Here is a 26401-nt window from a genome sequence, read left to right on the forward strand (position 1 = left end):
TCGAGACCAGCCTGACCAACATGGAGAAACCACGTCTCTACTAAAAAGACAAAATTAGCCGGGCGTGGTGGTGCATGCCTGTAATCTCAGCTACTTGGGAGGCTGAGGCAGGAGAATTGCTTGAACCTGAGAGACGGAGGTTGCGGTGAGCCAAAATTGCGCCATTGCACTCTAGCCTGGGCAACAAGAGTGAAACTCTGTCTAAAAAAAAAAAGGGTGGGGGCAAATCCTTAACGCGTGTCCTGAGATCTGGTCTGGGAAGGGGCAGAGTTTGCCCAGGAGATGTACCTTGGTCCCCTGTAGAACTGGTCCTGTATCCCTGACTGTGCAGGGCCTGGGGTGAAGTCTGTTTCTGGAGCCCACCTGGAGTCCTGGGTCTGGGATTTAATGCCAGTGCTTAACTCGACCTGGCTCTTACTCTCAGATCGAGAAGAAGCTGGAACCACTGTCACAGGATGAAGACCAGCATGCAGACCTGACCCAGAGCCGCCGCCCACTTACCGGCTGCACCATTTTCCTGGGATATACATCCAACCTCATCAGTTCAGGCATCCGTGAGACCATTCGCTACCTTGTGCAGCACAACATGGTGGGGACCTGGTGGGGCCGTGGCCTTGGCCTCTGGGTCAATGGGCGATGCAGTTATTGATCGTTTAAGTGAGATGGGGAGATAGGGGTCTGTTATAAGCAGAAGAACAGAATCGAGTTTTGTTTTGTAGCAGAGCTCCCTGGTAGGAGTCACTGGACAAGGATGAGGTTAGAAGTCCTGCCCAGAATGAGGGCCGGGGCTTCCTTCTTGGGCCAACTTCACTGCCCTGTGGCTGCAGGTGGATGTATTGGTGACCACAGCTGGCGGCGTGGAGGAGGACCTCATCAAGTGCCTGGCGCCCACATACTTGGGCGAGTTTAGCCTCAGGGGGAAGGAGCTCCGGGAGAACGGAATCAATAGGTGAGAACCCTGAGTGGTGCTGGGCAGGGGAGCTGGACCAAGGGTCCTGGGGCCTGATGCCCACATGCTTCCTGTCCTCAGGATCGGAAACCTGCTGGTGCCCAATGACAATTACTGCAAGTTTGAGGACTGGCTGATGCCCATTCTGGACCAGATGGTGCTGGAGCAGAACACAGAGGTGGGGCTGGGGCAACCTGGAGGGGCCAGTCCAGTGGGAGTCAGGGGAGGCATGGCCTGAAGCTCACATCCTCTCCTAGGGTGTAAAGTGGACGCCTTCTAAGATGATCGCCCGGCTGGGCAAGGAGATCAACAACCCAGAGTCCGTGTATTACTGGGCCCAGAAGGTGAGGACCTAAGCGGGGGCAAAGTCGCCAGACTTTGACATGTGTTACTTCATCTTGCCAGCCACCTGGGGATTCACCACTGTTATTCTCAGCATCCTCACGCTTAGATGAGGACACTCAAACACAGATAGGCATGGTAAATTTTTTTTTTTTTTTTTTTTTTGAGACAGGATCTGGCTCTGTCACCTAGGCTGGAGTGCAGTGATGTGATCACAGCTCACTGCAGCCTCAACCTCCTGGGGCCAAGCAGTCCTCCCACCTCAGCCTCTCGAGTAGCTGGGACCACAGGCACATGCCACCATGACCAGCTAATTTTAAAATTGTTTTGTAGAGATGGGGCGGGGGGGCTCCGTATGTTGCCCAGGCTGGTCTTGAACTCCTGGCCTCAGGCAATCCTCCCACCTTGGCCTCCCAAAGTGCTGGGATTAGAGGCATGAGCCACTGTGCCTGGCCAGGCTAGGTAATTTTGTCCCAAGTCACACAGATAACTAGTGGGGCCTCAGCATCCTTATGCTCCTCCCAGACTATCTCTGGAACAGTAGGGGCAGCACTTAGCGACTCCCCTGGGGCCTGGCTCTGGGTCCCACACTCCCAGAGGCTATAAAATAAGAGATAGCCACTCCCTTTAATTAGAGAATGAGAATCTGGAAAAAAAGAAAAAGGCTGCCTACCCTTTTTTTTTTTTGAGACGGAGTCTCGCTGTGTTGCCCAGGCTGGAGTGCAGTGGCAATCTTGGCTCTCTGCAAGCTCCGCCTCCTGGGTTTATGCCATTCTCCTGCCTCAGTCTCCCAAGTAGCTGGGACTACGGGTGTCCGCCGACACGCCCAGCTAATCTTTTGTATTTTCAGTAGAGATGGCGTTTGACTGTGTTAGCCAGGCTGGTCTCCTGACCTTGTGATCCGCCCACCCCGGCCTACCTCGGCCTCCCAAAGTGCTGGGATTAAAGGCGTGAGCCACTGTGCCCAGCCCTTTTTTTTTTTTTTTTTTTTTGAGACAGAGTCTTACTCTGTCACCCAGGCTGGAGTGCAATGGTATGATTTCAGCTCACTGCAACCTCCGCCTCCCAGGTTAAAGTGATTCTCCCGCCTCAGCCTACTGAGTAGCTGGGATTACATGCGCCCACCATCATGCCCAGCTAATTTTTGTATTTTTGTACAGATGGAGGTTCACCATGTTGGCCAGGCTGGTGTTGAACTCCTGACCTCAAGTGATCTGCCCGCCTTGGCCTCCCAAAGTACTGGGATTACAGATGTGAGCCACCACACCCAGCCTACCTATTCTTTCTTTTTTACGAGACAGGGTCTCACTCTGTTGCCCAGGCAGGAGTGCAATGGCACAATAATGACTCACTGCTGTCTTGAGCTTCTGGGCTCAATCGATTCTCCTGCCTCAGCCTGCTGAGTAGCTGGGACTACAGGTGCTTGCCACCATGCCTGGCTAATTTTTTTTGTAGAGATGGGGACTCACCATGTTGTACAAGCTGGCTCTTTTTTTTTTTTTTAAAAACAGTTTCACTCTTGTTGGCCAGGCTGGAGTTCAATGGTGCGATCTTGGCTCACAGCAACCTCTACCTCCTGGGTTCAAGCATTTCTCCTGCTTCAGCCTCCCAAGTTCCCAAGTAGCTGGGATTACAGGCATGTGCCACCACGCCTGGCTAATTTTGCATTTTTTGTAGAGACGGGGTTTCTCCATGTTGGTCAGGCTGGTCTCGAGCTCCCAACCTCAGGCGATCCACCCGCCTCGGCCTCCCAAAGTGCTGGGATTATAGGCGCAAGCCATCGCGCCCGGCCACAAGCTGGCTCTTTAGAAAAGAGATAGAGGGCCGGGCACAGTGGCTCATGCTTGTAATCCCAGTACTTTGGGAGACCGAAGTGGTGGATCACCTGAAGTCAGGAGTTCAAGACCAGCCCGGCCAACATGGTGAAACCCCATCTTTACTAAAAAAAAAAAAAAAAGCAAAATTAGCTGAGTGTGGTGGCACATGCCTGTAATCCTGGCTACTCCGGAGGCTGAAGCAGGGGAATCACTGGAACCCAGGAGGCAGAGGTTGCAGTGAGTCAAGATTGTGCTATTGCACTTCAGCCAGGGCAACAAGTGAAACTCCCATCTCAGGAAAAAAAAAAGAGAAAGAAACAGCTCAGCAAGCTAAGAATAGGCTGGTTCTTTACGTGCTGGGCACTATCCTAAGTATTTTCTGTGGGTTTTCTCATATAGGCCTCATCTGTGAGAGGTGTTACTGTTACGCTTATTTTATAATTGAGGAAACAGTCCTAGATAAATTAGGCACCCCGCCCACAGTCAGAGAGTGATGCAGCCAGCATGGGGACAAGGCTCTGAGCTCCAGCCACTGTCCTGTTATGTTCTCTGCAGAACCACATCCCTGTGTTTAGTCCCGCACTTACAGACGGCTCGCTGGGCGACATGATCTTCTTCCATTCCTACAAGAACCCAGGCCTGGTCCTGGACATCGTTGAGGGTGAGGCGCTGGGGCCACAGAGGAGACGGGAAGGAGGGCCGGCTGAGTCCAAGGCCTGACTTAGACCCTCTTTCCCCAGACCTGAGGCTCATCAACACGCAGGCCATCTTTGCCAAGGGCACTGGGATGATCATTCTGGGCGGGGGCGTGGTCAAGCACCACATCGCCAATGCCAACCTCATGGTGAGTGGGGGTGGTGCTTTGGCCCACTGTGCAGACGTGCTGTGTGCTCGGCCTATGCCATGCGCTGGGGAGACAGCATGAACTAGACAAACCAGGATCCCTCCTCCCCTGGGACTGATGTTCTAGTAGGGGAGATAGCAAACAAGTGACATCTATGTCGGGGCAGTCATTGCTATGGAGCATACTAGATGATGGGATAAGAGAAAGGGGTTCTGTCTAACAAGGGGTTTTGGAAGGAGGCTTCTGGAAGTATGAGCTGGGAGCAGGGGTTTGGGGAGGCATCTCCCAGGAGCCATGTGGTTGTCTCCCGTGCCAGGAGTTGCAGCTGCTGTGGTAGGATTGAGCTTCTGGATTGCAAAGTTCCCAGGAGAGGGAACAGCCAGTGTAAAGGCTCTGGGGTGCCTGAAGTAATCCCGGAACAGCTGGGAACCTGGTGAGGGAAAGTGGAGTGGTGAAGGCCAGGAGGTGATGCAGCGAGTCTGCTGGGCCCTGTGGGCTGAGGCGCGGCTTTGGTCTTTGCCCTGAGGGAGGTGGGAGAGGACTTGACTAGGGTTCCCATGCTCCCCCTGGTGGCCATGTGGTGAACAGATGGTGGCGGGTGAGTAAAAACTCCAGTCCAGGACGGTGGTGACCATGCAGGGATCAGGATGGGCCCCGTGGAGGCGGGAGGTGGTTGGATTTGGAGGGCTTCTGAGGATACAGTTGCTGGCAGCTCCTGCCTTGCCGATGGGGCAGGGTTGTTGACACCTGGCTGCTGGGTCTGGGGAAACACGGGCCGTTGTTGCCCAGCAGCTCTAGTGACCCCAGACATTGACATGGGCCCTGTCTGGGAGCGAGGGTCTGCAAAGGGCTTCCTTCATCTGGGACACACCTCTCAGCCTGTTTGGCTATGGTGTCCTCCCTCTGTGTCTGTCTCCTGTGACTGGCTAACTGGGCCCGCCGTGCCCCTCCTCTCCCCACAGCGGAACGGGGCCGACTATGCTGTCTACATCAACACAGCCCAGGAGTTTGATGGCTCCGACTCGGGTGCCCGACCAGACGAGGCTGTCTCCTGGGGCAAGATCCGGGTGGATGCACAGCCCGTCAAGGTAAGGGCTGACAGGGTGGGGCACAGGGTCTTCGGGACCTTGGGCGTGGGACCTATGGCTTACCCAGTTCCCCCCCTACCCAGGTCTATGCCGACGCTTCCCTGGTCTTCCCCCTGCTCGTGGCTGAAACCTTTGCCCAGAAGATAGATGCCTTCATGCATGAGAAGAACGAGGACTGAGCAGCTGCTGTCCCAAGGTCTTACCCCCTCCTCTATTTATTAATTTGCAGACCCAGCCCCTCCCCTACTTTTTGGTCAGCCACGTCTCTAGAATAAAATGGTCTCTGCAGTCCTTCCGCATCTGTGTCTCGGTCCGTAGTCCTGTTGGTGGGTCCCCGGCTTCAGCCTGCTCCATCCTCTGCCTCATAGGTCTCTTCCCGCCAGCACTGGACGCTGCCCCCCATGGCGGTCAGCAGGCAGGGCTCCGTGGGGTGGTAGGCCAGTGACTGCACCACGCCACGACCCACAGACAGGGCCAGAGCCAGGGCACCCTGTGGAGCAAGGGGTAGGGAGTGGTTATTTGTGGCTGGGCTGTCCCCTCGTTCCTGAGGTCCCTGGGCACCCCCCATCTCAGTCCTGCCTGAAGCTCTCAGTCACCTCTCGCCTGACCTTCAGCCACCTGCCTCTAATTGCCTCCCGGACACTGCAAAATGAACCTACCCCAGACTGAGACCCACAGTAGCTCTGTCCTACCAGGTGTTCAGGCTGCATGTCTTGGGAGCCTCTTTTATTGACTTTTCATTTTTTAAAATAACAGAGATGGGGTCTTACCATGTTGACCAGGCTGGTCTGGAACTCCTGGCCTCAAGTGATCCTCCTGCTTTGGCCTCCCAAAGTGCTGGGATTACAGGTGTGAGCCACCGCGCCTGGCTTTGGGAGCCTTTTTCTTTTCTTTTTTTTTTTGAGACAGTCTCGCTCTGTTGACAGGCTGGAGTGCAGTGGTGCGATCTCGGCTCACTGCAACCTCCAACTCCCTGGTTCAAGGGGTTCTCCTGCCTCAGCCTCCCGATAGCTGGGATTACAGGCACACACAACCATGCCCAGCTAATTTTTGTATTTTTAGTACAGACGGGGTTTCACCATGTTGGCCAGGATGATCTTTATCTCCTGACCTCATGGATCCACCCCCCTCGGCCTCCCAAAGTGCTGGGATTACAGGCGTGAGTCACTGCTCCTGGCCGGGAGTCTTTTTCTTGTACCACACGTTCCTCTATCAGTCATTCCTCTTGGCTCTGCTTCTAGACTGTGTCCAGAGACTGCTGATTTTCTGCCACTACCATGCTTGGAGCATGCCTTGCTCGCAGCTTGCGTGTTTCCTGCCACAAGCTGGGCTCCATCCTGTCCACTTGGCAGCACCCATGATCCCCACTTCCCCTGGTCACCATCAATGCAAACAGTTCCTCAAGCAAGCCATGGTTCCTCTTTCCACCTTGAAAATGTCCCTTGATGTGTCTGCCCTCCAATGCAACTTCTGTTCTACTGGGCCCACAAGAAATAGGTGGAACATTCTTGCTATCTTAGTTCCTAAAGCAAGAGCTTGTCTGCCAAGTCCAGGGGCCTCCGGTTCCCTCCATCCTCTTACGGGCCTTAGTTCCCCTGGCCAAGCCCAGCGCTGATGTCTCCTTGGCCGAGATTCCCCCAGTTCTGACCCCACTACACCAGGATGGTCTATTTCTGGCCTAACTCCCCACCAGGCTGGGACATGTCAAGGACAGGGCTCAGGGCTTGAAAACATGCACAGGGATGCTCAGATGTAGCTCCAGTTTCTTGAATGACTACAGCCCTGTCTCACCCAGGGTTAGACATGGCCGTCGGCTCCCCCTTGCCCAGGGGTCAGTGCTAGTTGCTCGGCCTGGCATCTGTGGCCCAGCCTAACCTGGATCTTGCCGCAGCTGCTGCCACCCTGAAGCCTTTGTTTCCTGACTGACGCATGCGCTGGCCACACCTCTACACAACATATGCTGTTCCCTTTGCCTGGAATGCCCTTCCTGCCTCACCTTCTCATCTAGCCCAAGCTGGGCACGGTGGCTCAGGCCTGTAATCTCAGCACTCTGGGAGGTCGAGGCGGGTGGATCACTTGAGGTCAGGAGTTTGAGACCAGCCTGGCCAACATGGTGAAACCCTGTCTGTACTAAAAATACAAAAATTAGCCAGGTGTGGTGGTGGGGGCCTGTAATCCCAGCTACTCGGGAGGCTGAGACATGAGAATCACCTGAACCCTGGGGGACAGAGGTTGCAGTAAGCTGAGATGGCGCCACCACATTCCAGCCTGGGCAACAGCATGAGACTCCATCTCAAAAAAAGGAAAAAGGGCCAGGCGTGGAAGGCTGAGGTGGGCGGATCATGAGGTCAGGAGTTCAAGACCAGCCTGACCAACATGGTGAAACCCTGTCTCTACTAAAAATACACAAATTAGCTGGGCATGGTGGCATGCACCTACAATCCCAACTACTCAGAAGGCTGAGGCAGAAGAATCGCTTGAATTTGGGAGGCGGAGTTTATAGTGAGCCAAGATCGGGCCACCGCACTCTAGCCTGGGCGACAGAGCAAGACTTGTCTCAAAAAAGAAAAAAGAAGATCCTAGCCTTCAGGTATGAAATAGGGCTGGGGGCACCTCACCTCCACCAGGTCCCAGAAGAACACCTTCCCGTCCTCAGAGCAGCTGACCACATGTGTGTCACGCTCGCTTAGGCAGCAGTCCAGCTTGTACTCCTGGTTCTTATGGCCCTTGTACCTAAGGGTGGACAGGATCGGGGGGCTTGGTCCTCTCCAGAGGTGGGAGAGGAGGGAAGAGATCCCCACCACCACAAGGACTCACTCGCCCAGCAGCTCCCCTGTGTCTTTGTCCAGGAGCCGCAATGTGGAGTCCAGACTGGACACCAGGGTGCACTGCCCGTCCCGGCTGAAGCAGGTGCAGGTGATGGGGCCTTGGAGGAGGGACGGATAGGTGAGTGAGGCTGGGGTGCCCCTGGCTGGCCCCCCATCTTCCCTGCCTGTCTCACATCTCCGGCCACACTCACTGCCCACGTAGTCTGAGAAGAGCTGGCCCATCCTCAGGTCATAGCGTCTCATGCGGCCGTCCACGGAGCTGCGGGAGAGGGTAGATCCAGCGGGAGCCTTGACTAGGCTCCATGGCTCCAGGCAGCCCTGTGCCTTCCCAGCCCGCTGGGCCTGCTCTTCCAGTGCACAGGAGTGGAATTCTGAAGCTCTGGCCTTGAGACTCAGGCCCAGGGCCAGTCAGGTCCTACTGCATCGTTTCCAAGACCCACACCCCTTTTCCAAACCCTTGGCGACCTTCCGATTCTCCCTTTTCTTTTTTTTTTTTTTTCCGAGAGAGTTTTGCTCTTGTTGCCCAGGCTGGAGTGCAATGGCCTGATCTCGGCTCACTGCAACCTCTGCCTCCCAGGTTCAAACGATTCTCCTGCCTCAGCCTCCTGAGTAGATGGGATTACAGGCATGCGCCACCATGCCCTGCTAATTTTGTATTTTTAGTAGAGACAGGGTTTCTCCATGTTGGTCAGGCTGGTGTTGAACTCCCAACCTCAGGTGATCCGCCCGCCTTAGCCTCCCAAAGTGCTGGGATTACAGGCATGAGCCACCCCACCTGGCCCAATTCCCCCTTCTGTATTCTCCAGCTCCTCCTCCTCAGTACTCAGTCCCACCACTTTCCCCACTACCCAGCACCACCATCTAGACTGCTCTGGTCTCCCTGCACCCCCACAGCCACCAGAGGGAGCACTTTTCAAAGTACAGTTGATCCATGAACAACATGGTTTGAACTGAAGGAGTCCACTTATATGTGGATTTTCTTCTGCCTCTATCAGCCCTGAGACACCAAGACCAACCCCTCCTCCTCCTTCTCCTCCGCCTTCTCAATGTGAAGATCTTTATGATGATCTCTTCACTTCCACTTAATGAATAGAAAATATATTATTTCGGCCGGGCGCGGTGGCTCACGCCTGTAATTCCAGCACTTTAGGAGGCCGAGGCAGGCGGATCACAAGGTCAAGAGATGGAGACCCTCCTGGCCAACATGGTGAAACCCCGTCTCTACTAAAAATACAAAAATTAGCTAGGCGTGGTGGCATATGCCTGTAGTCCCAGCTACTCAGGAGGCTGAGGCAGGAGAATTGCCTGAACCCGGGAGTTGGAGGTTGCAGTGAGCCAAGATCACGTTGCTGTACTCCAGCCTGGCGACAGAGACTCTATCTTAAAAAAAAAAAAAAAAAAAAAAAAAAATTTCCTTATGATCATTTTTTAAAATTTATTTTGTTTATTTTTGAGACGAAGTCTCGCTCTGATGCCCAGGCTGGAGTGTAGCGGTGCAATCTTGGCTCACTGCAAGCTCTGCCTCCCGGGTTCACGCCATTCTCCTGCCTCAGCATCCCGAGTAGCTGGGACTACAGGCACCTGCCACTACGCCCAGCTAATTTTTTGATTTTTTAGTAGAGACAGGGTTTCAGCGTGTTAGCCAGAATGGTCTCGATCTCCTGACCTCAGGATCCGCCTGCCTCAGCCTCCCAAAGTGTTGGGATTACAGGCGTGAGCCACCGCACCCGGTCTATTTTTATTTAATTTTTTAAATCGTTTCATTTTATCTTTTTTTTTTTTTTTTGAGACGGAGTCTCACTCTGTTGCCCAGGCTGGAGTGCAGAGGCACAATCTCGGCTCATTGCAACCTCCAACTCCCGGGTTCAGGTGATTCTCCTGCCTCAGCCTCCCAAGTAGCTGGGATTACAGGCTCCCATCACCACACCCGGCTAATTTTTTTATTTTTAGTAGAGACGGGATTTCACTATGTTGGCCAGGCTGGTCTCAAACTCCTGACCTCAAGTGATCTGCCCTCCTCGGCCTCCAAAAGTGCTGGGATTATAGGTGTGAGCCACCATGCCCGGCTTGATGATGATTTTATTTTTCAGACAGTCTCACTTTCACCCAGCATGGAGTGCAGTGGTCCCTCAAACTCTTGGGCTCAAGTGATCCTTCCACCTCAGCCTCCCAAGTAGCTGAGACTACAGCTGTGTGCCACTGTGCCCAGCTGAGAGTAGGTTTTAATCTGAGCATGGGGGCAGCTATGATTCCCAGTAGCACCTCGGCTGAGACCAGGTCCTGGCTCCACTCACCCTGCCAGGACCTCGTGGTCTGACACCTTCACACTGGACACGCCATCTCTGGCCTCATCCAGCGTCTGCACGGGCTCAGGCCTCCGTGAGCGGCAATCCCAACAGCGGATACTGGAATCAATAGAGCCTGTGAGGCCAGCATGATGGTGAGGTCAGGTTTGGAGGGGAAGGGCAGCATCCTGGACCCCCCTGCATAGGTCCCAGACTCACCGGACAGGATAACTGTGGCCTCTTCATTAAACTGCACCGTGTTCACCTTCTGAGAAAGTTATTGCCACTCAGAGGAGGCTGGACTTTGGAGGACTGGGATAAAGGCAGGGTTCCCAGTGTCGGTTAAAGCAAGGGCAAAGGTTAGAAGGGGAGGTGAAAGGTTTTGGGGGAACAGCAAGGACAGGGGTTGGTGACTGCCTAGCCTGGCATGCGGAGCGGGGGATCGTCATCTGGGGAAGGGATCCTTACGGTGTAATGGGGGTGGCCTCATCACCACCTATGCGCTAATACGGGTCCCCTCCGCTCGAATGAGGGTCTCCAGGCTTTCACTCACCCCTGCATGGCCCCGGAATTTGCGCACGACCTGTCCTGATGCCACATCCCACAGAACTACCGCCTTGTCCCCGCCGCCGGAGCAGAGACTGCTGTTGTCAAAGGAGCTGCAGTACAGGAGGAGGAAGATCAGCATCGACCTCGGATCCCAGCCTCAGCGCTCCCATCCCAGCCTGGCCCCCGGCTCACCCGGCCGCATCCAGCACCTCGTAGCCGTGGCCGCTGTACGTCCGCAGCAGCGTCCCCCGAAGCGGGTTCCATAGCTTCAGGGTCTTGTCACTGCCGCACGTCAGGCAGTAATTGCCATCCACTGGGGAACACCAGGCGGGGGTTACTGGGCCGCCGACCTCAGGAGGCGGGAGGAGGACCCGGAATGAAGACTAAGGCGCTCACCATTAAATCGTACGGCTCGCACCGCCCCTTGCCCGCAGTCCAGCGTCTTCAACCGTTTCTGCGGCAGCTCCGGAGGCCGCGGCTTTGGCTCAGGGAAAGCCATGGTCCCAGGACCCCTTCCTCGCCGCCTTAAATCGGTCTGTAAGGAAGATTCCGCGCCTTCGAAACCCACGCTTGGGTGTAACCTTATTATTGTTCTTCCTGACCTACTTCCTGTTTATCACTTCCGGGTTCATCATTTTGGCATTTGGGTGCTCTTGTTGGAACTATTGAAGCCCGATTTCAGGTTCTTTTCCCCATTTCCCCTTTGCAAGGAAGACTTCTGGATTCTCCTAAATTTCCGTTCTCTGGGTAGGAGGAGTCCAAGCCTCTGTCATGAGGAGCGGAAATGTGAGGGCCTCGGGTGTTACTCTAAAATCCGCCCTCAGCTTGCACGCCGGAAGCTGCAATTTCTGCAGCGGAAGAGGCGTGACCTGGCCTTCGACTCGCTATGTCTACTAACAATATGTCGGACCCACGGAGGCCGAACAAAGTGCTTAGGTGAGGACGCCAGCGTCGTGGCCACGGGTTCGGGTTGGGGGTGTGGATCGGGGCCCTGGGAAGCGTCTGTCTATCCCGGGGACAGGACCTGAGCGCCCCTGACCCTCGAGCCTGTCGCAGGTACAAGCCCCCGCCCAGCGAATGTAACCCGGCCTTGGACGACCCGACGCCGGACTACATGAACCTGCTGGGCATGATCTTCAGCATGTGCGGCCTCATGCTTAAGGTGGGCGGGATTGAGCTTCTATGGGTGTAGTTGGACCTGAGAACGAGGCCCAGGGGCGGGTTTGGAATGAAGCCGGGCGTCTTGTCATTGCTGATGAGGCAGGACCTGAGATCGGCCGGGAGTGGGGCTGGGATGACGCTGGGCCAAGAAAGCCCCAGTCTTCGGTGAAGTCAAGAATTCGGGTCAGGGCGGGGATGTGGCAGATTGGTCTGCGGGTGGGGCCAGGCTTTGAAGCAACTTGGAGGGGACTCGTGGAAAGGGGCAGGGTCTTAAGCATGTGGGATGTCAGAGTCTTGGCCCTGAGAGACGCAGTCCAGGCAGTAGGACTAGAAACCATGTATCTGGAGTATGCCATGAGCAGGTGGGACTGAGGAGTTCCGGGGGGCAAGGTCCCAGCTGCATCAGATGGAATCAGTGGGCATGAACTGGTGTCTGGAAAGGTGGCTTCGGGACTCATTGTTGTGCCTTTCACTGACCTGCCCACCCACCTACCTTTCCCCAGCTGAAGTGGTGTGCTTGGGTCGCTGTCTACTGCTCCTTCATCAGCTTTGCCAACTCTCGGAGCTCGGAGGACACGAAGCAAATGATGAGTAGCTTCATGTGAGACTTGGCCTAGAGAACGAGTGACTCTTGAGTAAGGGGTGGGGGGACTCCAGCCTGCCCATCCTGGACTGACACCTCTCTCCTGTCTCAGGCTGTCCATCTCTGCCGTGGTGATGTCCTATCTGCAGAATCCTCAGCCCATGACGCCCCCGTGGTGATATCAGCCTAGAAAGGTCACATTTTGGACCCTGTTTATCCACTAGGCCTGGGCTTTGGCTGCTCAACCTGCTGCCCTCAGCTGCCATCCTGGACTTCCCTGAATGAGGCCGTCTCAGTGCCTCCAGCTGGATGGAGGGAACCTGGCCCTTTCCTAGGGAACACCCTAGGCCTACCCCTCCTGCCTCCTTTCCCCTGCCTGCTGCTGGGGGAGATGCTGTCCATGTTCTAAGGGTATTCATTTGCTTTCGTGTTGTCGCCTGTTAATAATAAAGTTTTTCACTCTGGCTGTCAGCCTCTTCTGTTCATTGGGGCGTTCCTTCTAGCTGGGGGGAAGGGCTCTAGCTCCATAGGCCTGGCGTGGAGCCCCAGTCTGGAGACTTCTGGCTGTTCGCTTGCTTACTTCATAAACTTTGTGTCTTAAGTCAGGTGCTAGGAACAAGACAGTGACTTCTGCCCTCTGGCAACTCACCAGATGGCCCTGATGACCTAGATAATCTGGGCTTTGGTTTCCTTTTTTTTTTTCTTTTTTTCTTAAAAAAAGATATGCCATGCAGGCTGAGTGCAGTGGCACAATCTCTGGTTACTGCACCCTCAAACTCCTGGGCTTAAGCAATCTTCCCATCTCAGCCTCCCACATAACTGGGAGCACACATGCGTGCTACCATGCCCAGTTATTTTTGTTTTTTTGAGACAGAGTTTCACTCTTGTTGCCCAGGCTGGCGTGCAATGGCATGATCTTGATCTCAGCTCACTGCAACCTCCACCTCCCAGGTTCAAGCGATTCTCCTGCCTCAGTCTCCCAACTAGCTGGGATTACAGGCATGTGCCACCATACTCAGCTAATTTTTGTATTTTTGCATTTTGTGTAAAATTACAAATTCTGTGTTTTCAAACCCGTCTCTACAAAACAACCCATGTTGCCCAGGCTGGTCTCAAACTCCCGGGCCCAAGCGATCCACCAGCCTGGGCCTCCCAAAGTGCTGGAATTGCAGGCTTGAGCCACTGCCCCTGGCCTGGGCTTTGTTTTCTATCAGAGAATGAACTGGTAGGAATTGGGAAAGGCGTGAAAGACTTGGGGTCTTTCCCCACTTATCAGACCCCCTTTCCTCTCCGGAACACCCAGGGATCCTTCTCAACCAGGCTGGATCCCAGCCCCGGCTCTCCAAGGGTACTTACCCAACGTTCCAATCCCCACAGTATAGGACTCTTATCAAATCCTCCTCTTAGGCAAGCTAGGTCCTTCCAGGATTCCAAGCATTCCAAGACTCGTTATAGCCCGTGAGACGTCAAAGTCACCTTTAGTCCAACAAGTGCCCTGAGGGTGGCATTTTCCTACCTTCCTATAAGGACCCCCGGGATTGCGGACTGCTACAGCCTCTGTCCCGTGAGCCGCCAGACCGCGCCCTGGCCCCGCCCCTGCCCTCCGATTGGCCCGGCCGGGTCTCGGGGCGGGGCGTTTGCTCGGCCTTTCCAGGGCCGTGGAACCCCAGGAGGAAGCTGCTGAACCATGGGCGCCTACGCGCAGGCTGCGGGGGTCAGCGCTCGCGGCTGCCTGGACGCAGCAGGCCCCTGGACCATCTCCCGCGCCCTGCGGCCACTGCTCCCGCCTCTCTGCTTTTTCCTTTTGTTGTTGCTGGCGGCTCCCGGTGCTCGGGCCGGGGGATACGAGGTGAGTGGGGCCTCCGAGCGGAAACGTACAGGGGGCAGAGTGAAACACCAAATAACAGTCTAGAGGTGTGGGTGGGTCTGTCCTGCGGGTGTCTAGTGAATGGCTGATGATATGACAGTGTGGTCTTAGTGCGTGCTTTGTGTCACTGCGAGGTCTGGCTGTGCGCGTCTGAGTATGGGACTGTATCTGTACCTGCCTCTGTGTCTCCGGGATGCTTGCCTGGACTTTGCCTGCACTTAACTGTGGGATTGGAGGGGCAGGAGGTGGCAGGAGGTGAGCAGTGTATGTGTGGGGGGAGGTGTGGGCTGAAAGCTGGGACTCTAGAGTCTGCCTGAAATTCCAGCCTAGTTCTTCCACTTCCTAACTGTGTGACGCTGGGCAAGTCACCTATCCTCTCTGAGTCCCAGTGCTTTCATCTGGAAACTGAGGATAACATCACCCCACCTCCCAGGGTGACCGTCTGCTGTTGGCAAGTGCTGAACAAACATCAGCTACTTCTATTATTGTTTTCCCAGAGTGTGAATGAGAGCTGCCCTATGGGGTTGTGCAAAGTGGGGGTTGTATCTATGAGCACAACTATGTATGTGTGTGTCCTGCCTGGGAGGGCCTGGCCTCCTCGGCACATAGGCGAGATCAGGCCTCTCTGAGTCACTCACCTCTAGATCAAGACTTACTTTGCAGCCCCCGACATCCGGGGTTATTGACAAGGTATGTGTGTTTGGGGTCCCTGTACAGACATGCCCCACAGTGCAGCCGAACATGCTGAACGTGCACCTGGTGCCTCACACACATGATGACGTAGGCTGGCTCAAAACCGTGGACCAGTACTTTTATGGAAGTGAGTAGAGGATGGGGACTGGTCCCTGGGATCCCCATGGTCCCTGTAATCCCTTCTGGGTCCTGGACATTAGGGTGGGGCCAGTGTCACCCTAAGATCCAGGACTTGGGCTCCTGTGTCTAGGAATAACCCCCTTGGCTCTGCTGTGCCCTGAGAGCCTTATCCCTGTTATCCACAGTCAAGAATGACATCCAGCACGCCGGTGTGCAGTACATCCTGGACTCGGTCATCTCTGCCTTGCTGGCAGATCCCACCCGTCGCTTCATTTACGTGGAGATTGCCTTCTTCTCCCGTTGGTGGCACCAGCAGACAAATGCCATGCGGGAAGTCGTGCGAGACCTTGTGCGCCAGGGTGAGTCTGCCCCAAGGAAGTGAAAAGAGGAAGCCCAGCCCAGCTTCTGCTTCTGCATTTCTGGTTTCTGAGATTTTATCATGCCATGTGCAAGCTGTGCAACATGCATATCGCTCCGCCTGCCTGGACTCTCCATTTGGGGAACTCTTTTTTTTTTTTTTTTGAGACGGAGTCTCGCTCTGTCGCCCAGGCTGGAGTGCAGTGGTGCGATCTCCGCTCACTGCAAGCTCCGCCTCCCAGGTTCACGCCATTCTCCTGCCTCAGCCTCCCGAGTAGCTGGGACTACAGGCGCCCGCAAACACGCCCGGCTAATTTTTTGTATTTTAGTAGAGACCGGGTTTCACCGTGTTCGCCAGGATGGTCTCGATCTCCTGACCTCATGATCCACCCGCCTCGGCCTCCCAAAGTGCTGGGATTACAGGCGTGAGCCACCACGCCCGGCCGAGAACTCTTATACATCCCACAAGGCCCCATCTGCCATGCATCCTCTGGGAAGCCTGCCATGCAGCGGGGCCTCTTTCCCTTATCTGGGAACTATGGCCTGGGGGCGACCCCTCTTTTCCTTCCGCCAGAAATGAGTGCACAGGCAGGCTTTCACATTCCCAGTATCACCCACCCTGGTCCCACTCCTGGCTGTGACCACTGACCCCGACCTTGCCTGTCCTGGCACAGGGCGCCTGGAGTTCGCCAACGGTGGCTGGGTGATGAACGATGAGGCAGCCACCCACTACGGTGCCATCGTGGACCAGATGACACTCGGGCTGCGCTTTCTGGAGGACACATTTGGCAGTGACGGGCGACCCCGTGTGGCCTGGCACATTGACCCCTTCGGCCACTCTCGGGAGCAGGCCTCGCTGTTTGCGCAGGTGCGACCCGGGACCTCTCTTGGGCCCACCTCTTCACTCACTCTGGCTCCTCCCTCGCCCACTCAAACCCCGCCCTCTCCCTGCAATCTCACAAGGACCAGGCCCAAGCCTGTTGAAGCCCTGCCCCTTGAGTGAGGCCGTAAGGCCAGTGACTTTTGAGCTCTGGCCTCAGCCGCCTATGCCCAGCCCCAGGCGGACCCAGCTCCAGCTGACTCCACCCTCTCCCCTAATAGGTCCCCCTTCGAGTTCTGGCCCCACCCACTAGCTAGGATCATGGCTCCTCCCTAAACTGGGTGGCAAGTGGATGTCTAGGCTGCCTTAAAAACAGCTTCATTACCTGTGCTCAGACCCCATCCATCCTCAGGTTGTGGAAGGGGGAACCTCATTCCTGGAGTCAGGCCTGCTCTGAGCTTTGACAGCGCTGGGGAGGTGAACCTGGTTTCTGATGTTGGACCCGCCCTCTCCCTGCTAGCCCAGGGTAGTGAGTTCTGAAACTTCCCCAAGCTTGGAAATAAGCTGGAGGCCGCTCTGTTTCAGCCCTACGTTTTTTTGTTTTGTTTTGTTGATACATCCCTATCATCTCTACTGGAGTGCAGTGGTGCAATCCTAGCTCACTGTAGCCTCAATCTCCGGATTTAAGCGATTCTCCTGTCTCAGCCTCCCTAGTAGATGAGACTACAAGAGCGCACCACCACGCCTGGCTAATTTTTAAGTTTTTTGTAGAGACAGTCTGTCTGTGTTGTGCAGGCTGGTCTCAAAAACTCCTGGGTATAAGTGATCCTCTTGCTTTGGCCTCCCGGAAGGCTGGGATCACAGGCAAGAGCCATCACACTGACTTAGCTCTGCTTTTTAACCTGTGCTCTGACCTGTCCCTCCCAAGCAAAGGGGAGTTTGGTGGTGACAGGGCTGGGCGCTAATTCACACTGCCTTTTCCTCCCCCATCCCCAGATGGGCTTTGATGGCTTCTTCTTCGGGCGCCTTGATTATCAAGATAAGTGGGTACGGATGCAGAAGCTAGAGATGGAGCAGGTGTGGCGGGCCAGTGCCAGCCTGAAGCCCCCGACCGCGGACCTCTTCACTGGTGAGGGGGCTTGGTGAGGGCAGGGCCAGCCATGGTGCCACACACTCAGAAGGGCCCTGGGCTTGATATCTGCTCTGCCGTCACTGTCCTGGAATTTCTATATTCTGGGAACAAAGTCTCTGCATTTCCTTTTGCACTGGGATGCAAATTCTGAAGCCCATCCTGGGTGGGACATGGCAGGCTTTGAAACCACGGCAGGTCTGGGTGATGGGCCACCCCTTGAACCTGGTGTGACCTGCAGGTGTGCTTCCCAACGGTTACAACCCGCCAATGAATCTGTGCTGGGATGTGCTGTGTGTCGATCAGCCAGTGGTAGAGGACCCCCGCAGCCCCGAGTACAACGCCAAGGAGCTGGTCGATTACTTCCTAAATGTGGCCACTGCCCAGGTAACCCTGGTGTCCAGAACCTTCAAGTTCGGTATATACAAAGCAATGAGCCCTTCCCATGGTACAGGCATCCCCCTAACACATTATCTTTATTTTTAATTTTTTTGAGACAGAGTCTTACTCTGTCTCAAGGAGTGCAGTGGTGCGATCTCGGCTCACTGCCACCTCCGCCTCCTGGGTTCAAACAAGCACATCCAGCTAATTTTTGTATTTTTGCACTGGGGTCTCATCATGTTGGCCAGACTGGTCTTGAACTCCTGACCTCAAGTGATCCACCTGCCTTGGCCTCCCAAAGTGCTGGGATTACAGGCGTGAGCCACCATGCCTCTTTACTTTTAATTTATTTTTAATTAATTAATTTTTTTTGAGCTGGAATCTTGCTCTGTCACTCAGGCTGGAGAGCAGTGGCACGATCTCGGCTCACTGCAACCTCCACCTCCTACATTCAAGCGATTCTCCCACCTCAGCCTCCCAAGTAGCTGGGACTCCAGATGCACACCACCACATCCAGCTAATTTTTTGTATTTTTAGTAGAGATGGTGTTTCACCATGTTGTCCAGGCTGGTCTCAAACTCCTGAGCTCAAGTGATCTGCCTGCCTCGGACTCCCAAAGTGCTGGGATTACACGTGTGAGCCACCACACCTGGCCTCTATTTTTAACATTCTTATTTATTTATTATTTATTATTATTTTTTTGAGACAGAGTCTTGCTCTTGTCACCCAGGCTGGAGTGCAGTGGTGTGATCTCAGCTCACTGCAACCTCTGCCTCCCAGGTTCAAGCAATTCTCCTGCCACAGCCTCCTGAGAAGCTGGAATTACAGGCACCGCCACCACGCCCAGCTAATTTTTGTATTTTTAGTAGAGACAGGGTTTTGTCATGTTGGCCAGGCTGGTCTTGAACTCCTGACTTCAGGTGATCTGCCTGCCTCAGCCTCCCAAAGTGCTGGGATTATAGGCGTGAGCCACTGTGCCCAGTCTATTTTTAACATTTTAATTGAGAATTCCTTTTTTATTTTTTTGAGACTTACTCTGTCACCCAGGCTGGAGTGCAGTGGCACAATCTCAGCTCACTGCAACCTCCACCTACTGGGTTCATGTGATTCTCCTGCCTCAGTCTCCCGTGTAGTTGGGATTACAGGTGCCCACCACCACGCCCGGCTAAGTTTTATGTCTTTTTAGTAGAAAGGGGGTTTCACCATATTGGCCAGGCTGGTCTCGAACTTCTAACCTTGTGATCCACCAGCCTTAGCCTCCCAAAGTTCTGGAATTACAGGCATGAGCCACCGCGCCCAGCCTTTAACACTTTTATAAGTAAAAAAAATTATTTTTTCACAGAGACAACATCTTACCATGTGGCCCAGGCTGGTCTCAAACTCCTGAGCTCAAATGATCCTCCTGCCTTGGCCTCCCAAAGTGCTAGGATTATAGGTGTGAGCCACCATGCCTGGCATAACACGGTCTCCTAAAAAAATTTTTTTTCCCTTTTTTAAAAAAACTGATGGCCAGGTGCAGTGGCTCATGCCTGTAATCCCAGCACTTTGGGAGGCCGAGACGGGCAGATCATCTGGTCAGGAGTTCGAGACCAGCCTAGCCAACATGACGAAACCCTGTCTCCACTAAAAATACAAAAATTAGCCGGGTGTGGTGGTGCACGCCTGTAATCCCAGCTACTTGGGAGGCTGAGGCAAGAGAGTCGCTTGAACCTGGGAGGTGGAGGTTGCAGTGAGCCGAGATCACATCACTGCACTCCAGCTTGGGCAGCAGAGTGAAACTCTGTCTCAAAAAAAAAGAAAAAAAATTGTTTCAGATTAATTTTTTTTTTCTTGAGACAGGGTATTACTATGTGGCTCAGACTGGTCTTAAATTCCTAGACTCAAGCGATCCTCCTGCCTCAGTCTCCTGAGCAGCTGGGATTACAAGTGTGAGCCCCTGTAATTATGTTCTCATGCCCCTTGGAGGAAGATGCTATTCTCTTCACCATCACCATGCCCCCCTCCTGGATTTATGTGTATTCCTCATTAGAAGAGATAGCATAGGCTGGGCAAGAGATAACATGGCATGGTGCTTGGATGCCCTCTTCTAGGTAGTGGGTCCAAGAGAGCTGCTCAACAACCGGTGGCTACTTATATCTGTGTCCCCACGCTCCCATGTGCCATACCTCCACCCATGCCTGTATGTGCACCCAACATCCTTGACCCCATATACATCAAAACACAGCGATACACAGGGATGGCCCAGGATCCTCTGGCCTCAGGACGTCCCTCTTGCCTGCAGGGCCGGCATTACCGCACCAACCACATTGTGATGACCATGGGCTCGGACTTCCAGTATGAGAACGCCAACATGTGGTTCAAGAACCTTGACAAGCTCATCCGGCTGGTAAATGCACAGGTCAGTGTGCCTACCCTGTGGTACCCTTGTGCACATGTGCATTTGCATCCGGGGGCCTTGTGTCATGTGCATAGCTCTCAGTGCTCTCTTTGTTTTCTATTGTTCTATTGTGGTCATTCTATAACAAATGACCACACACGTAGCAGCTCAAAACAACGGAAATACATCGTTTTACAGTTCTGTAGGTAAGAAGTCCAGCATGAGGCTGGGCGTGATAGCTCACGCCTGTAATCCCAGCACTTTGGGAGGCCAAGCCGGGCAGATCACGAGGTCAAGAGTTCAAGACCAGCCTGACCAACATGATGAAACCCTGTCTCTACTAAAAATACAAAAATTAGCCAGCTGTGATGGTGCACGCCTGTAATCCCAGCTACTCGGGAGCCTGAGGCAGAGGAATTGCTTGAATCCGGGAGGCAGATGTTGCAGTGAGCCGAGATCACACCCCTGCACTCTAGCCTGGGCCACAGAGAAAGACTCTGTCTCAAAAAAAAAAAAAAAAAAGAAATTCCAGCCTGAGTCTCACCAGGCTATAATCAAGGTGTTGGCAAGGCTGTGTTCTTTCTGTAGTCTCTAGGAGAGAATACAATTTCCTTGCTTTTTCCAACATCTAGAAGTTGCCCACATTCAAAGTCTCTTCTTGGCTCCATCTTCAAAGCCAGCCACACAGCATCTTTCTGACCCTGTTTCTGTAATCACATCCCTTTCTCTCATTCTCACCTCTTCTGCCTCCCTCTTCCACATTTTTATTTATTTATTTATTCAGAGACGGAGTCTTGCTCTGTCGCCCAGGCTGGAGTGCAGTGGCATGCTCTCAGCTCACTGCAACCTCTGCCTCCTGGGTTCAAGTGATTCTTCTGCCTCAGCCTCCCATGTAGCTGGGACTACAGTCACGTGCCACCACTCACAGCTAATTTTTGTATTTTTAGTAGACAAGGTTTCACTATGTTGGCCAGGACGGTCTCGATCTCTTGACCTCGTGATCCACCCTGCTCGGCCTCCCAAGGTGCTGGGATTACAGATTTGAGCCACTGTGTGGCCTAATTTCCCTACTTTAAGTTTAGCTGATGAACAACCTCAATTACATCTGCAACCTTAATTCCCCTTTTGCCATGTAATCTAACGTAGTAATAGCTTCTGGGGATCAGGACATGGACACTTTTGGGCAGTTATCATTTTACCCAATACAGATGTGTTAGTGTTTCGCACTAAGTGGCCTGTGGCTGTGGCTGTGTGCACAGTCACTCTCATCAGCACAGAAACTTGTCTCCCCTCTCCCATCTCAGGCACCCCTTCCCGTCAATCTTGTCCTCACTGCAGTGCAATCTCCATCCCCACCTTCCACTCGCTCCCTGCACTGCTATTTCACCAAAACAGCTCTTTTATGTCATTTATTTTTATTTATTTTTTCTTTTTAAAATTTTATTTATTTATTTATTTATTTATTTGTTTGTTTGTTTGTTTATTGAGCTAGAGGCTTGCTTTGTCACCCAGGCTGGAGTGCAGTGGCACAATCTTGGCTCACTGCAACCTCTGCCTCCTGGGTTCTAGCGATTCTCCTGCCTCAGCCTCCCAAGTAGTTGGGACTACAGGCATGTGCCACCAACCCTGGCTAATTTTTGTATTTTCAATAGACGCAGGGTTTCCCTATGTTGGCCAGGTTGGTCTCAAACTCCTGTCCTCAAGTGATCTGCCTTCCTCGGTCTCCCAAAGTACTGGGATTGTAATCTGAGGTGGGCGGATCACTTGAGGACAGAAGTTCGAGACCAGCCTGGCTAACATGGTGGAACCTTGTCTGTACTAAAAATAGGACAAATTAGCTGGGCGTGGTGGCACTTATCTGTAAGACCAGCTACTTGGCAGGCTGAAGCAGGAGAATCGGTGGAACCTGGGAGGCAGAGGTTGCAGCAAGCTGAGACCGTGCCACTGCACTCCAGCCTGGGCGACAGAGTGAGACTCAGTCTCAAAAAAAAAAAAAAAAGTTTATTAAGTACCTACTGTATACACTGGGGACACAGCACGTGCAAAACAAACATCCTTTTCCTCATATAGGTCACTTTCTTCTTCCTCCACCTCGCTCAGGTGAAAGTGCACCTCCATTCATTATAAAAATTGTGTCTAGGCCGGGCATAGTGGTTCACGTCTGTAATCCCAGCACTTTGGGAGGCTGAGGCGGGCGGATCACAAAGTCAGGAGATCGAGACCATCCTGGCTAACACGGTGAAACCCCGTCTCTACTAAAAAATACAAAAAATTAGCCGGGCGTGGTGGCGGGTGCCTGTAGTCCCAGCTACTCAGGAGTTGAGGCTGGAGAATGGCATGAACCTGGGAGGTGGAGCTTGCAGTAAGCCGAGATCAGGCCACTGCACTCCTGCCTGGGTGACAGAGCGAGACTCCACCTCAAAAAAAAAAAAAAAATTTGTGTCTTTTGATAATAATCTGATGGTCCTGCAAAACGATTATTCCTGCCCTATAATGTCACACTTAGTTTTTCCACAAAAGTTTTTAATAATAAAGTTGGAATTATTGTAAAAGTTTAGTAAAATTTCAGGTTTATTCTTGCATCTCTGAAATCCTTTTTAAAAAGGCTAGTGGTCATGTTTGACTTCAGCCAAAATTCATTTTCACATCTGACCATTGGCTTGGCCACCAAATGTGTATTTAGAGAAACTGAACCTATGGGATGCATGAATGTGCACACATGTGTGGAAGTGTGGGCCCCTGGGAAGGTGCGGACTCCCGAGGGCTCACTCCATCGCCTCCCCCAGCAGCAGGCAAAAGGAAGCAGTGTCCATGTTCTCTACTCCACCCCCGCTTGTTACCTCTGGGAGCTGAACAAGGCCAACCTCACCTGGTATTTGGGGAAACTGGGGAGCTTGGGGGGGTTGGCATGCCCCGTGGGTCATGACCCTGCCCTCAATGCCCCTGCCGCTGTAGGTCAGTGAAACATGACGACTTCTTCCCTTACGCGGATGGCCCCCACCAGTTCTGGACCGGTTACTTTTCTAGTCGGCCGGCCCTCAAACGCTACGAGCGCCTCAGCTACAACTTCTTGCAGGTGGGTAGGAGCCGGGTTAGAGGGGGCACACAGCCCCGAGGCCCGACCTGGGCACCCCAACATACCCCTCTGCCTCCAGGTGTGCAACCAGCTGGAGGCGCTGGTGGGCCTGGCAGCCAACGTGGGACCCTATGGCTCAGGAGACAGTGCACCTCTCAGTAAGCATCGGGCCCAAGAGAGGAAGAGGTTTGCGGCTGAAGCTGGAAACCACCCCTAGGCCGCCCCTCTCGAGTTCCTTCTTTTTTTTTTTTTTTTGAGACGGAGTCTCGCTCTGTCACCCAGGCTGGGGTGCGGTGGCGCGATCTCAGCTCACTGCAAGCCCCGCCTCCCAGGTTCACGCCATTCTCCTGGCTCAGCCTCCCGAGTAGCTGGGATTACAAGTGCCCGCCACCACGCCCGGCTATTTTCAGTAGAGATGGGGTTTCACCGTGTTAGCCAGGATGGTCTTGATCTCCTGACCTCGTGATCCGCCCGCCTCTGCCTCCCAAAGTGCTGGGATTACAGGCGTGAGCCACCGCGCCCGGCCATCCTCGAGTTCCTTCTTAAAGCCTCTAAGAACCCTGCCCGGCAGCACCGGACCTTTCGCTTCCCCTTGGGGGCTGAGCTGAGTCCCGCAGAACCTCACCGGACTCATTGTCTATGAGCAGATAAGGCGATGGCCGTGCTCCAGCATCACGACGCTGTCAGTGGCACCTCCCGCCAGCACGTGGCAGACGACTACGCACGCCAGCTTGCTGCAGGCTGGGGGTCTTGCGAGGTGCGCGGGGCGGGACTTGGGAGACATGGGGGTGGAGACAGGAAGGGGCGGGGCCGGGGCCTGGGAAAGAAGGGACAGGGACAGGTGTGACGTGTAACCGAGAGCGGTGTGGCGGGCTACAAAGGCTCGTGGGGGCGGGGCTTGTAGGAGGCAAGGAAAGATTCAGTAACGGGGCGGGGCCTTGGAGGGGAAAAGGAGGCGAGGCGTGGGCAAGAGGAGGCCGAGACAGCTATGGGGCATAGTCAAGGGCAGCAGGCCTGGGCTAGAAGGGCTTGTGGGGCGAGTCTTGAGGGAGGCAGGACAGAGACTGGAACGGGACGGGGCCTGAGAGGAGAGGGAAGGAGTCAGATAGGCCAGGCGTCCAGAACCCACTGGTCCCTTTGCGCTCTTCCGCAGGTTCTCCTGAGCAACGCGTTGGCGCGGCTCAGAGGCTTCAAAGATCACTTAACCTTCTGCCGACAGCTAAACATCAGCATCTGCCCGCTCAGCCAGACGGCGGCGCGCGTGAGCCGGGACGGGAGGGGTGGATCTTGGACAGATGGGCTTTAGAGGAGGTAGTTGGAAAATGTTTTTGGAGGACTATACTGGAGTGAAATTACGTGGGCTGCGACGCTGGGTCAGGACAGAGACCAACGCATCTCGAGGGGGCTTGGCGTGATGGGCCGTGACCGTACCAGGACCACCCAGGGGCATTTCGGTGCAAAGTGGGTGGGTTTGGAGAAGGCCTGCTGTGACCCGTGCCCTCTCTGACCGCCCCCCCAGTTCCAGGTCATCGTTTATAATCCCCTGGGGCGGAAGGTGAATTGGATGGTACGGCTGCCGGTCAGCGAAGGCGTTTTCGTTGTGAAGGACCCCAATGGCAGGACAGTACCCAGCGATGTGAGCCCAGACAACGAATATTCCCCCGCTGGAACCCCTCCCACATGGGCATTTCCTCGTCGCCCTCATGGATACCGCCTGCCTCTATGAATACCTCCTGCCTCTATGAATACCTCCCACTCATACATATCTCTTCCCCGCTCTTGTATCTTCTCCCTCTGCCCCTTAATATCAGTCTCCCCTTGGGAACATCTGCCTCCTGTGAGTGGTCCTCCCTTTTTTTTTTGAGACAGAGTCTCGCTCTGTCACCCAGGCTGGAGCACAGTGGCGCGATCTCGTCTCACTTCAGCCTCCGACTCCCGGGTTCAAGTGATTCTCATGCCTCAGCCTCCCGAGTAGCTGGGATTACAGGCATTCGCCACCACACCCGGCTAATTTTTGTATTTTTAGTAGAGACGAGGTTTCACCATGTTGGTCAGGGTGGTCTCGAACTCCTGACCTCATGATCTACCTGCCTCGGCCTCCCAAAGTGCTGGGATTACAGGCATGAGCCACCGTGCCTAGCTGGTCCCCCATTTTAATACCCCGCTCCCCCAGGAAAATTTATTGCTGTTTATGGACATCTCCTTCATTCCAGAAAACGTCCTCCCGCAAACCTCTTCCTCTCCTGAGAACCTGCCTCGAGGGTTTCTTCCCCTACTTCCTCCTTCACTCCCCTACTTCACTCCTTCACTCCATAGTCTCTCCGCCCTCCCAGTGGGTTTTTTTCCACCTGGTGAATCTTCTCTGCAATCATTTCCTTGGAATCTGACTGTCCCCCCACCACCACACACACCTCCATTTCCTTTCCCCATCTCAGGACTCTTTTCCTTCCTTGAGTTTGTTGTCTCCATGCATGTATGGCTTTCCGTGGGTACTCTTGACTCAGTTTCCCTCCTCCTTTATCCAAGGTGGTGGTATATCCCAGCTCAGACAGTCAGGCGCACCCTCCGGAGCTGCTGTTCTCAGCCTCACTGCCCGCCCTGGGCTTCAGCACCTATTCAGTAACCCAGGTGCCTCGTTGGAAGCCCCAGGCCCGCGCACCCCAGCCCATCCCCAGGAGATCCAGGTCCCCTGCTTTAACCATCGAAAATGAGGTGAGACCCCATTTCAATCCCCTTTCCTGTGACAAATTTGAAGTGTCATGGTAAGCTGTGTGGACTCTGGGTCAGCAGGTTCCTAGGCTCATGACCTCCTGTCACCACTCCAATCATTGTGTGTCCTTGAGCAAGTGACCTTTGTCGGAGCCTCAGTGTCCTTTCCTGGGATTGTTATGAGGACCCAGTGTGATCATGGGTGACGCTTGACAGATAGGTCAGAGCTGGAGGCAGGTGGTGGTTTGCAGTTTTGGTGGGGACGTTTCAGGGAATGTGTTCTTGATAAAGGTGACATTTAAGATATGACCTGAGGGCCAGGCGTGGTGGCTCAAGCCTGTAATCCCAGCACTTTGGGAGGCCGAGACGGGCGGATCACGAGGTCAGAAGATCGAGACCATCCTGGCTAACACGGTGAAACCCCGT

At 54.1% G+C, this 26401-nt stretch overlaps 5 protein-coding genes across 8 annotated transcripts in view; 3 read left to right on the forward strand and 2 right to left on the reverse strand.

Moving 5' to 3' along the window:
• The window catches only part of DHPS (deoxyhypusine synthase), a 12870-nt gene extending 7534 nt beyond the window's left edge, over positions 1–5336 (forward strand). For 2 of the 3 annotated variants that reach the window (XM_011994936.1, XM_011994935.1), the window contains exons 2-9: positions 425–589; positions 828–949; positions 1031–1127; positions 1207–1293; positions 3664–3769; positions 3849–3952; positions 4915–5040; positions 5124–5336. In XM_011994936.1, the coding sequence (XP_011850326.1) occupies positions 425–589; positions 828–949; positions 1031–1127; positions 1207–1293; positions 3664–3769; positions 3849–3952; positions 4915–5040; positions 5124–5219 (903 nt within the window). In that variant the 3' untranslated portion in view covers positions 5220–5336. The remainder of the gene's footprint in view (positions 1–424; positions 590–827; positions 950–1030; positions 1128–1206; positions 1294–3663; positions 3770–3848; positions 3953–4914; positions 5041–5123) is intronic. The other variant, XM_011994937.1, reaches the window with a different exon arrangement.
• Positions 3668–5033, reverse strand: LOC105550076. Its single transcript, XM_011994934.1, has one exon. It carries the CDS (start codon positions 4585–4587, stop codon positions 4105–4107), a length of 483 nt encoding a protein of 160 aa, XP_011850324.1. The 5' UTR covers positions 4588–5033; the 3' UTR covers positions 3668–4104.
• WDR83 (WD repeat domain 83) lies at positions 5225–11283 on the reverse strand. Its single transcript, XM_011994933.1, has 9 exons — positions 11099–11283; positions 10895–11015; positions 10707–10812; positions 10373–10421; positions 10163–10289; positions 8060–8127; positions 7858–7966; positions 7659–7773; positions 5225–5530 (listed from the first exon to the last, which is right to left on the reverse strand). Exons 1-9 carry the CDS (start codon positions 11199–11201, stop codon positions 5381–5383), a joined length of 948 nt encoding a protein of 315 aa, XP_011850323.1. The 5' UTR covers positions 11202–11283; the 3' UTR covers positions 5225–5380.
• Positions 9635–12912, forward strand: WDR83OS (WD repeat domain 83 opposite strand). 2 transcript variants are annotated; one of them, XM_011994931.1, is made up of 4 exons: positions 9635–11638; positions 11759–11864; positions 12367–12464; positions 12559–12912. In XM_011994931.1, exons 1-4 carry the CDS (start codon positions 11589–11591, stop codon positions 12623–12625), a joined length of 321 nt encoding a protein of 106 aa, XP_011850321.1. In that variant the 5' UTR covers positions 9635–11588; the 3' UTR covers positions 12626–12912. The 2 variants fall into 2 exon arrangements, with proteins under 2 accessions (XP_011850321.1, XP_011850322.1); XM_011994932.1 differs by having other exon boundaries at positions 12373–12464.
• A 1145-nt stretch (positions 12913–14057) lies between these two features.
• Positions 14058–26401, forward strand: part of MAN2B1 (mannosidase, alpha, class 2B, member 1) — a 24727-nt gene continuing 12383 nt past the window's right edge. The window contains exons 1-14 of the mRNA XM_011994949.1: positions 14058–14295; positions 15031–15133; positions 15312–15485; positions 16158–16351; positions 17300–17432; positions 17674–17819; positions 20095–20211; positions 22980–23062; positions 23146–23266; positions 23346–23424; positions 23914–24023; positions 24420–24527; positions 24786–24902; positions 25793–26028. Of these exons, the coding sequence (XP_011850339.1) occupies positions 14134–14295; positions 15031–15133; positions 15312–15485; positions 16158–16351; positions 17300–17432; positions 17674–17819; positions 20095–20211; positions 22980–23062; positions 23146–23266; positions 23346–23424; positions 23914–24023; positions 24420–24527; positions 24786–24902; positions 25793–26028 (1883 nt within the window). The 5' untranslated portion in view covers positions 14058–14133. The remainder of the gene's footprint in view (positions 14296–15030; positions 15134–15311; positions 15486–16157; positions 16352–17299; positions 17433–17673; positions 17820–20094; positions 20212–22979; positions 23063–23145; positions 23267–23345; positions 23425–23913; positions 24024–24419; positions 24528–24785; positions 24903–25792; positions 26029–26401) is intronic.

This window comes from Mandrillus leucophaeus, unplaced genomic scaffold (genome assembly GCF_000951045.1).
Source record: "Mandrillus leucophaeus isolate KB7577 unplaced genomic scaffold, Mleu.le_1.0 Scaffold463, whole genome shotgun sequence".
NCBI lineage: Eukaryota > Metazoa > Chordata > Mammalia > Primates > Cercopithecidae > Mandrillus > Mandrillus leucophaeus.

Excerpts from the sequence above, each read along its gene's own strand:
- LOC105550076 (XM_011994934.1), bottom strand. The coding sequence starts at position 4,587 with ATGGTCACCACCGTCCTGGACTGGAGTTTTTACTCACCCGCCACCATC.
- WDR83 (XM_011994933.1), bottom strand. The coding sequence starts at position 11,201 with ATGGCTTTCCCTGAGCCAAAGCCGCGGCCTCCGGAGCTGCCGCAGAAA. Across the intron at positions 10,290-10,372 it reads GGCCACAGTTATCCTGTCCG|GCTCTATTGATTCCAGTATC; the intron begins GTGAGTCTGGGA and ends CTGGCCTCACAG. Across the intron at positions 7,967-8,059 it reads CTTCTCAGACTACGTGGGCA|GCCCCATCACCTGCACCTGC; the intron begins GTGAGTGTGGCC and ends CCCTCCTCCAAG.
- WDR83OS (XM_011994931.1), top strand. The coding sequence starts at position 11,589 with ATGTCTACTAACAATATGTCGGACCCACGGAGGCCGAACAAAGTGCTT. Across the intron at positions 11,865-12,366 it reads TGTGCGGCCTCATGCTTAAG|CTGAAGTGGTGTGCTTGGGT; the intron begins GTGGGCGGGATT and ends ACCTTTCCCCAG. Across the intron at positions 12,465-12,558 it reads CAAATGATGAGTAGCTTCAT|GCTGTCCATCTCTGCCGTGG; the intron begins GTGAGACTTGGC and ends CTCCTGTCTCAG.